The following is a 10,668-nucleotide window of genomic DNA, read 5'->3' on the forward strand; positions in this document are numbered from 1 at the left end:
TATTATTCAATGTTTGGTAGGTAGGATAGGGATAGGAATAAAATAATACATTTTACTATTTTAACCTTATTTAAACTACAGGTAAGATGAACTTTTCCATCCTATTAAAATCACATGAGCTTATCCCACCTCCTTATACCACCCCCTCTTAGGTATAGGATTTGAGGGATAAGACTTATATCCCGCTCTTATCTCCCTAACCTATCTCTTAAGACTTATATCCCGCTCGTCTCAGTTTTTTTATCTCTATCCCCGTGTCTTTATCCCCTCTAACAAACATCCCGTTAATGATTTTGAGGAGCCAACTTAAAAGAGGTGGTTGGAAATGCTCTAATTAAATAAAATTTAGAAGTGCAGGGAACTAATTGCACAAAAGTGGAATCTAGGATGCAATTGACTTTAATTCTATTATTCAAGGTCTTGATTGAGGTTTTTCATCATATCATCTTCGTTTTGCCGTTGAGATTTCAGATAGCGACAAAGCTAAATGGCGGGCCAACCTCTGCCATGGTGGGTTGAGACCCTCACTGGATAAGCTACACCATCCATACCATTTTTACTCTTGTACTAATTTTCTGCCTGAAATCATTTTCACTATTTTCCCTTTTCTAGTATATCCTTAAACCTCTCCCAATTTAGCTCTCAATATGAAGCTTTCTCTCCTCTTCTCGGTAAGTAATCGACTCTTTTCTTCTCTGTTCGTCTAATTAATTTTGAATTTCAGAGATCTATGAATAATTTAGCTTACTTCTCTGTAATTTTTGTTGCTTGTTGATGATGTTCGATTTTGTATGAATTCGAAATTGCTGGTTTCTATTGTCTAGTTTGAGTAACATCGAAATGGATTTTCACAGGGTGTGATTTCTCAGTTGGAAATTGGGAGTTTCTTCAATCCCAGCTTCTGATTTTGCAATTTTAGGTGGATTTTGAAGTGATAAATTGAATTAATTGTTGGAAAGCCATGGATACTTTACTGAAAACCCATAATAAGCTTGAATTTTTTCCTCAACTTCATGGGTTGTCAGAGAAAGCCAGTAATTTAAGCTATACGAGGCTTCAAAATCAAGAGATTAGGTTTTTCCCCAAGAAGTCTTATCCAAGAGGAAGTAGAAATTGCTGTAGTAAGGCTAGTAGTAGTGCTCTTTTGGAACTTGTGCCTGAAACCAAGAAGGAAAACCTTGAATTTGAACTTCCTATGTATAACCCGACGAAAGGCGTTGTGGTTGATCTTGCAGTTGTGGGTGGTGGCCCTGCTGGGCTTGCTGTTGCTCAACAAGTCTCAGAAGCAGGGCTTTCTGTATGTTCAATTGACCCTTCTCCTAAATTGATTTGGCCTAACAATTATGGTGTTTGGGTGGATGAATTTGAGGCTATGGATTTGCTTGATTGTCTTGATACAACTTGGTCTGGTGCTGTTGTCTACATTGATGAAAAATCAAAGAAGGATCTCGGTAGACCTTATGGAAGGGTCAATCGTAAACAACTCAAGTCGAAAATGCTACAAAAATGCATATCGAATGGGGTTGAGTTTCACCAAGCTAAAGTTATCAAGGTTATACACGAGGAGTCCAAGTCCCTTCTCATTTGCAATGATGGTGTTACTATCCAAGCTGCTGTTGTCCTTGATGCAACTGGCTTTTCTAGATGTCTTGTTCAGTATGATAAGCCTTACAATCCCGGTTACCAAGTGGCTTACGGAATTTTAGCCGAGGTAGAGGAGCACCCGTTTGATGTAGATAAAATGGTTTTCATGGATTGGAGAGATTCACATCTTAACATGAATCCGCAGCTGAAAGAGCGAAATAGTAAGATACCTACTTTCCTTTATGCAATGCCCTTTTCATCAAATAGGATATTTCTCGAAGAAACTTCCCTAGTAGCACGGCCCGGATTACAAATGGAAGATATCCAGGAAAGAATGGTGGCTAGATTAAAGCACTTAGGCATAAAAGTGAAAAGTATTGAAGAAGACGAGCGTTGTGTGATCCCGATGGGCGGCCCCCTCCCTATTCTCCCTCAAAGAGTTGTTGGGATCGGGGGTACCGCTGGCATGGTTCACCCTTCAACAGGGTATATGGTTGCAAGAACTCTAGCAGCAGCTCCGCTGGTTGCAAGTGCAGTGGTCAAGTACCTCGATTCCGGCACAACAAGTTTTACTGGTGATGAATTATCAGCACAAGTTTGGAAAGATTTATGGCCTATACAGAGGAGACGACAACGGGAGTTCTTCTGTTTCGGTATGGACATTTTACTAAAGCTTGATCTAGAAGCCACAAGAAGGTTTTTTGATGCATTCTTTGATCTGGAACCTCATTATTGGCATGGTTTCTTGTCATCTCGACTATTTCTCCCGGAGCTTTTAGTATTCGGTCTTTCGTTATTTTCGCATGCTTCTAATACTTCAAGGTTAGAAATCATGTCAAAGGGAACTGTTCCCTTGGTTAGAATGATGAACAATTTAATACAGGATAGAGAATAAGTAGCTCATTTAAGATAAGATTCCATTTCTTGTCTGCTATATCTACATGATGCATATGAAGTTGTGACTCGTAATTATCAATGGAATACATATTTCATCTTAAGTTATATACACATTTCAACTGCTGATGCCTATTTCTTTTATTGTACTTGGTTATTTTTGTTAATTCCATATCCATTTGAGCTCTAGAAATATGGGGTATAGTTGTATTGACAAAGAGAGGTCTATTCAAACACTGATTACTATCAAGTCTAAGCTGAAAAGATGACTGATTTAGAGGGAGTTGGGAGGGGGCTTGAGCACCCAATGGTTGTCGGAAAGTTCCATTGAACCTGTGTATCGAGTTTCTGGTAAATCTTGTTCAAATAGTCTATGTTCTTCATGTTGGATGATGAAGGTGAATCTAACGGTTTAACTTGTGCTAATCTTCGACATTGATCAAACTTAATATTGCCTCTGAACTTATCCCAAAAGAAGTTTGATTGTCTTTAGCCCCTTCAACTTGTTTAACATTACTTATTTGCAATATAAATTTGTTTAAAATAACCTATTGATTCTTGAACTTGCTTACCTGAATACATTTCAAATTGTCTTTTCCATATGAAAAAATTCAAAATTTAAAACATAAAGGCCTAATTTGTGATTCTAAGTTTTTAATTAACCTTCTATTTTTTACACTTTTATGACGTTTTTATAGATTTAGGGATTTAATTCTGATAATAAGGTAAAAGAACTAATGAGACATTGTGAGGTGAATCAAACTTTATGGAAAAAGGGCAATTGGTGTATTAAGTTTGGATCTGGAATACATTGAAAGAGTATTATTGAAGGCATTCATTCAATTGCTAAACTTCTAAGAAAATTTCCCTTACAAATCAATCCCAAAAAATAAATCAACAACTGACAGATAAATTTTGAATAATTTAATTTTCTATCCCACTTTCTTTTCAAAAAAAAAAATTAAATAAAAAGTACAAATGTGGATAGGAATTCTCTCTCTAATTCGAAAGAGATGAATAGGCGTTGCATTATATGCAGAAGATTTGATGGAAAATAAGAGACGATTTTATTATGCATCATATTACGAAATAAGTGTGTTTATACCAACTTAGTTTTTTCTGACCTTGTAAACCTTTTTATGCCATAGACCTTCAAAGGATTTTGTTTTTAGACCTTCAAAATGTCAAAAACCTTTTTATTTCATTTTTACAACAATCCCACGCATAAGGGAAAGGAATTCCATATGGTGATCACAATCTACGGATAAATTTGATCACTAAACTTATATGGTTGTTTTAAAATATTCACTCAACTTTGAGTTTCGTCTCAATCAAGTCATTCCGACGATTTTAATGACTAAAAAGGCATCAGAATGATGATATGCGTGATACGCCAGCATGGGTCAACTCAGAGCTCCGGCCGAAACAACATGTGAGATCCACGTATGCGCTATCTGGCTATCACATGTCAGTTATTTATCTGGAAAAAAAAATCGAGTTTTTATCATAAAAATAACCAACATGTGGCTTCCGTGTGTCGTTTCGATCAAATATTTGAGTGATTCATGCTGGCGTGTCATCAATATAATCATTCTCATTTCTTTTAACCACTAAAATCGTCAGAGTGACATAATTGAAATAAAATTCAAACTTGAGTGAGATAAATTGAAGTTGAGTGACCATTTTGAGATAACCATGCAAGTTCAGTAACCAATGCTATATTTAACTTGATAAATAGGTAAGAACTCTTAAATATTTCTATGTAAAAGTACATTTGCTTTACTGATTGACTAGTAGACGTGATGTCTCTAAACTATTCTTTTATTTGTGTAAACGATGATATACTTCATACAAATACCAACATAACACAATTTTGATTCTCATGGTTATGTTTATTATGGTTATGAGCATCTCCTGGTTTTGCAAATGTTTATTATGGTTATGAGCATCTCCTGGTTTTGCAAGAGTTTTAGACAACTATGTCCAATTAGTTTCCATTGAATCGACCTCACTTCACTCTCACATGGGTGATTACTTTTGCTCATACTTCTAGAACCATGTTAGTCGCTATTGAATAATTAAAAGCATAACTTAATTTTTTCTGTTTTATATCACCGTTTACATCACATGAATGGACAATGATCTTACCACCATAGTGGTCTCACATGGTCTATGCAATTAGGTTGTCCCTTTGAACCTAGATCTTGGGATCTCCAGTCAACAAGAATGAATTTTCCTTTACATAGAGCTTTAAATTCTAATGGGCTTCAATCCATTGCTTTTGATTCCTTTTCAACTTGATCTCGATTTAACTGTTTGGTTAGCAGATCCGCGATATTATCCTTTGATTTTACAAAATCAATAGAGATAACTCCTATTGAAATCAATTGTCTTAGCAATGTTATGTCGATAACGCACATGTCGATTTTTACTGTTAACGTTATGTGATATCACTCATTGTTTGATTATTACAATATACGCAAATTATGGACACATGCTTTGGACATTCAGGATTGTCCTTTAAGAAGTTTCGAAGCTAATTGGAGAGCTACAAATTCAGAACCTATGGTGGATTTGGTTATGATCGTTTCTCTTGAGAATTTCTAGGACATTGCTCCTCCTCCTAGAGTAAACATATATTCACTTGTACCTTTGGAATCTTTTATATTTAATATTCAACTAGCATTAGAGTATCCTTCTCGCACAACAGGATCTCTCGTATAATGTAGTCTATAATCACAAGTGTACCACAAATACCTTAGTATTCTGACGATAGCTCTCTAGTGGTTGTCCCTTAGATTATGCATGTGTTTGCTTAAACCATTAACAATAAAAGCGATATCAGGTCTTGTACAACGCATAAGAAGATACATCAAACTATCTATTATCCTTATGTATTCACTTGGCCAATGCTTTCACCTTTATTTTTTAACAGGTGATGGCTAGTGCCTATTGGAATTATGACTTCACTAGAATCATTCTTACTAAACTTTATAAGTATCTTGTCCATGTAATGTGATTGAGTCAATGTATGACCATTAGATGAACGCTTAATTTGGATGCCTAAAATTACATCCTCGAGTCCCATATTTTTCATATCAAACCTTGAGTGAACATTTTTTTTGGGTACTTTTTACCATTTTTCCAATACTTCCCACAATGAGTATGTCATCAACATACAAACAGAATGATATGTTTGTAGCTTTAATATATACACATTTGTCACACTCGATTATCTTATAGTTGTTTGCTATCGTAACATCATCAAACTTTTTATGTCATTGTTTTGGTGCTTTTTGAATTCATATAAAGGTATCATCAATTTATAAACTTTTCTTTCCTGAGTTGGAGCTACACAACCGTTAGATTGTTCCATGTAGATCTCTTCATCAAGATCTCCATTTAGGAAAGTTGTTTTAACATTCATTCGATGTGCTTCAAGCTTCCGCAAAGCGATGATTGCAAGTATCATCTTAATAAAAGTTATCCTAGATACATGAGATTATGTATCAAAGTAATTAAGGCATTTCTTTTATCTATAACATTTTCTAACTAATTTGGTCTTATACCTATCAATTGTTCCATATGTTTCTATTTTCCATTTAAAAATCCATTTAGAACTTAATAGTTTCGATTTCTGAGAAAGATTCACTAATTCTCATATATAGTTATGCATGATGGAATCAATTTAACTCTTTATAGTCACTTTTCATAAGGGTTTTCTATGAGATCCAACATCTATCATATAGATTAGAAATTTGGGTCCAAAAGTTTTTTTCACCTTTTAAGCCCAACCTCTTCCTTTATTTCAACCTCAAACTCTTGTCGAAGGTTTTGGCTATTTTCATCAACGGATTCTAGAGTTCATTTGAATCTTGATTGGACCTCATTTTGCTTAAATGAAAATATATTTTCAAAAAATGAGACATTCTTTGATCCATAATCGTGTCATGATTTTTAGATTCATACACAAGACATGTGTCAGCGATTAGTGAGAGGTAGAAATCCATTTTCGCTTAGCGCATCAAGTGAATTGGCATTATTGGGTTAAAGGTGTGCTTATCACACCAAACGACGAACATCGATGTTATTAGTAATCTTAGGGTTTGCGGTAGACCGCTAAGATTTGATTGCGCTACAGTGGTGTGGATTTGAAAGTACCTTATCTGAATTGGAAGATCGAGCTACGGTTGCGTAATTATGAAGGTTTTGGGAGTGACGAAGGAAATGAAGGCAAGGTAAATGAGAGGGAAAGGAGAGAGTGACGAATATAATATTGAGGATCTAGTTGGAATACGGTTTCATATTTGTAAAAACGATGTCATTTGGAATTCGACGTCATATTTGTAAAAACGATGTTGTTTGGATATATGTAGGGATGTAAATGGGGCGGGGAGAGGCGGGCAATGCATTTCTCATCCCCGTTCTCTGACTAGTCGGGATTCTCCATCTCCATCCTTGTGAATTAAACGAGGATAGATTTGTCGCCATCTCCGTCCCCACGGGGATCCACATTCCCTGTTTACATATGTTCTAAACAAAAAATCTCCATTGCTCACATGGAATCATCTTTTATGTTTTTTTTTAAAATAGTAATAGCTAAAACTTTTATGAATCAGTAGTTAATAATATCAAGTATCAATAACCATTCTCAAAATTTTCAAATCATAGTAAACTAGAAATTAAAAACAATCAATCATCTAATTAAAATGTACTCAAACCATTCAAAAAATCAATTATCACCAGGAATAGTCGAGAATCTCCCATCAGATATTAACTGGGCGTGGATACCTTTCCCTATCCTCGTCGATCCCCACCATGGGAACAAAACTATCCTCATCCCCATCCTATCAGTATTTTTATCCGGGATTCCCGCCCCATTTACAATCCGTGGATATAATTTGGTGAGCAAAAAAAAAAAAAAAACTGAAATAACCTATCGGATAAGATGTGGTGGAGTCCAGAGGCATAGTATTGAAATTATTTGAAGTGCTTTCACTCCGATCTGTATAATTATCGATGGCGAGCTCATCAACTTCTAACGATGATTTTTCAGTTTTCATCTTAGCGTCGGATTTGGGGGTAGATGCGCGGCCTTTCCTAACAAATCAAGAAACAAAGATAAATGAGGAACTAGAAGCTGAAAACTGGCACGATTGCTCTCAGCATCTCCTCTCTGATGAAGATTTTTCCGATCTCGATCTCTTGCAATTCTTCCGCCTTGAGGGTTCCGATAAGTCCGGAAACCGCATATTTCGCGTCGTGGGCAAGTACTTTCCCGGTAATTCTTACAAAACCCCTTCACCATAGGTTTTTTCCCCCTTCAAATTCGTGTTTCTGGGTTTTGATTAAAGGAATGTTTTGGGCCATTCTAGTTATTAATTTTACTTCCTGGAGCGTTTTCTTTTTTATGAAATGATGTTTTTTAAATTCCTTTTCGTTGATGATGTGGTTCAAAAGTCGCTATTTGAATATTTTTGGATGCCTACTTTGTTGCCTATCGTTTTGATACTGGGCAATTCATTTTCTGTAGTGAAATACTCAGTTTGTAGTTGTTTTACTCATATTTGTACAAAATTCTTGCATAAACTTTCTACTGCTAGACTGTGCTTAATCAAGCACAATCTGTATATCCTCTACAATTGGGATTTACTTCCAAGGAAAAGTATATCCAGCAATTAACATGCTGTTCGAGAACTATTCTTTAGCTGCTTCATTTCTGATCCTTTTTTTTTTTTGCAAAATTAACCTTTTTTTTTGTTGCAGATACGTGATCACACTTGTTACAATATGTTGGCTATTGCTATTCTACTTAAATCGTTCTTAGATTTCTCTTTTTCATAAACTACTCATACAACATGCTAAAATGTTGCTAACTACTTATTTTGCTGCTTTTCATTTAGCAAATCTAAAGTCAGGGGTATATATATATAGACACAGCGAGAGAGAGAGAATGGATAGTTTTCTGTTCTTTGATTGGTTGGGTGAAGAGGGTTAAGGAAAGAAAGCTCTATGTGTCTCTTTTCGTTTGGGCTTACTTATTACCGATGTTGCACGGAAACTGAAACTGAAATGGAATTGGGCACCAAGAAACATTATTTCTAAAACAATGTAGTTAGAAAACGACAATGGAAATGGAAAAGAAACTGAAACGGATACGGATAAGAAACATGGAAACACTAATGAAGAAGAGTTTCTGTGCAACATAGCTTATTACTAACCTTCTAAATGGGAGGATTTGGAGAGAAATGTATGCTCAAAGCTTGATCGTGTTCTTTTTCTTCGTTCCCTTTAGGTTATTTTCCTTGTTTTGTGTTTTCTGTGCTTTGTTTCTAGTTTTACTGCCAGATCAAGGGTAAGGATCATTGCTGCAAGAAGTGATATTTATTGATTTGATCTCTTATTTCTTTGTGATAAAATTCTGTCTACTGAAGAATCTTGTTTTGATCATAACCTATGTTGCACGGAAACGGATACGGAAACTGAAACTGAAACGGAAACGATACTGGGAAACGTAATTTCTGAAAAATATAGGAAACGGAAACGTGGGGGAAACGTGTAAATATTAAAAATATAGGGGCATATTTATAAATATTAAAGATATAATAATACATTAAATAAAAACAAGATTGAAGAACAAGATGAAGAAAGTCCAAACTCAATCAAGATTCAAGAGATAAGGATTATAGGAGAAAGAAATATGGATAAGTTCTTTAAATTGAAGGATACAAGGGAGTAATTATCTCTCAAATACAAATTTTCAATTTTCCTAATCTTAGATTAAATAGGAACTCCAAAATAGAAAGTTTGAATTTCCAGAATTTTAATCGAAATAGGTAGGGAAACGGGTTTAAAAACTGAGAGACGCGTTTCATATTTTTGGTAATTACGGAAACGTGCCCGGAAACGTTTCGTATCAGTTTCCGAGAGTTTCCGTTTCCCACATCTGCCGGAAACGGGGAAACGCTTGTCATGAAGAGTTTCCGTGCATTATAGATCATAACATGGTTGTATTGTATGTCTATCTAATGTGTGTTCTGTTAATATGCAGCCCAAATTATTCCTGCAGAACGACTGAAAAAGTACATTTTCCATAAAATATACAGTGAGTTGCCTGAAGGACCATTTTGCATTCTTTACATGCACAGTACAGTTCAGAAGGAGGATAATTCCCCTGGTGTTACTATCTTGAGGTGGATATATGAAGAACTTCCTTCTGACCACAAGGACAGGCTTCAATTCATATACTTTGTTCACCCAGGGCTCCGCTCGAGGCTTATCCTTGCAACACTCGGTCGATTCTTATTGAGTGGAGGGTGAGTGAATAACTGATATTGATATCTAAATTCTAAGTAGACTAGACTCTTTGTTTATTGCTTCACTTTTATCTTTACAAATTAGGATACTTGGATATTGATATACGACTATCGAACATATAGAAAGAAAACTGCATGAAATTTTCTGGGGAACTGTCAAATTCTGATTCTTAAACATTCAGATGTGATTATAGTTATTTACAACTAGGAAGTCCTGGGTCTGAAACGGCATGTGAGTCGTGACCTTTAGAGGTGTCTGTAAGAATTATACATCAAATCTTAGTTGAGTTATAGTTAAGAAGAGTGAGTGACTTTGTATAGCCTTTGGAATCAAATTTACAAGTTACCTTTTGGTAGAAATGACCTCATTCAAGTTCACTAACTTCTAGGCATTGCTATTGCGTTACTGATCGATTATATTAATATGTTGGTGTAGATTATATTGGAAAATCAAGTATGTGAGTCGGCTTCAGTACCTATGGGAAGACATTAAAAGGGGGGAGATTGAGATTCCGGAATTTGTTGAGGAACATGATGAGATTCTTGAGCATAGACCATTGACAGATTATGGGATTGAACCAGACCCTTTTCACTTAAATGAAGTTCCTTCTACAGCCTACTCATTTGGGAGGTACGAAGAGAGATGGGCATCAAGGGAATTCTCAACTTAGTTTTCTTGTGTTTGTTATACTAATCTATGCTAAAACAAATTCTGATTGTTGTCACATAAGACGAGCAACAATGTTGTACAAAATTTACTTTGAATGTTGCTGCATCTAGCATCAGATTGATTTGTCACTGTGTTGGAAATTGTAGTAATACATTAATGCTTGAAATACTCATATTGTAATGTATAATCATAAATTTATCAGTT

General features: G+C 35.3%; 2 protein-coding genes across 2 annotated transcripts; both read left to right on the forward strand.

Moving 5' to 3' along the window:
- Positions 1-416: 416 nt before the first annotated feature.
- LOC136209102 (lycopene beta cyclase, chloroplastic/chromoplastic) lies at positions 417-2,586 on the forward strand. The gene is made up of 2 exons (XM_066000482.1): positions 417-671; positions 855-2,586. Exon 2 carries the CDS (start codon positions 962-964, stop codon positions 2,477-2,479), a length of 1,518 nt encoding a protein of 505 aa, XP_065856554.1. The 5' UTR covers positions 417-671; positions 855-961; the 3' UTR covers positions 2,480-2,586.
- Positions 2,587-7,361: 4,775 nt separating this feature from the next.
- LOC136209369 (uncharacterized) lies at positions 7,362-10,668 on the forward strand. The gene is made up of 3 exons (XM_066000816.1): positions 7,362-7,759; positions 9,530-9,794; positions 10,231-10,668. Exons 1-3 carry the CDS (start codon positions 7,498-7,500, stop codon positions 10,463-10,465), a joined length of 762 nt encoding a protein of 253 aa, XP_065856888.1. The 5' UTR covers positions 7,362-7,497; the 3' UTR covers positions 10,466-10,668.

Source organism: Euphorbia lathyris, chromosome 10, assembly GCF_963576675.1.
Source record: "Euphorbia lathyris chromosome 10, ddEupLath1.1, whole genome shotgun sequence".
In the NCBI taxonomy this organism is placed as follows: domain Eukaryota; kingdom Viridiplantae; phylum Streptophyta; class Magnoliopsida; order Malpighiales; family Euphorbiaceae; genus Euphorbia; species Euphorbia lathyris.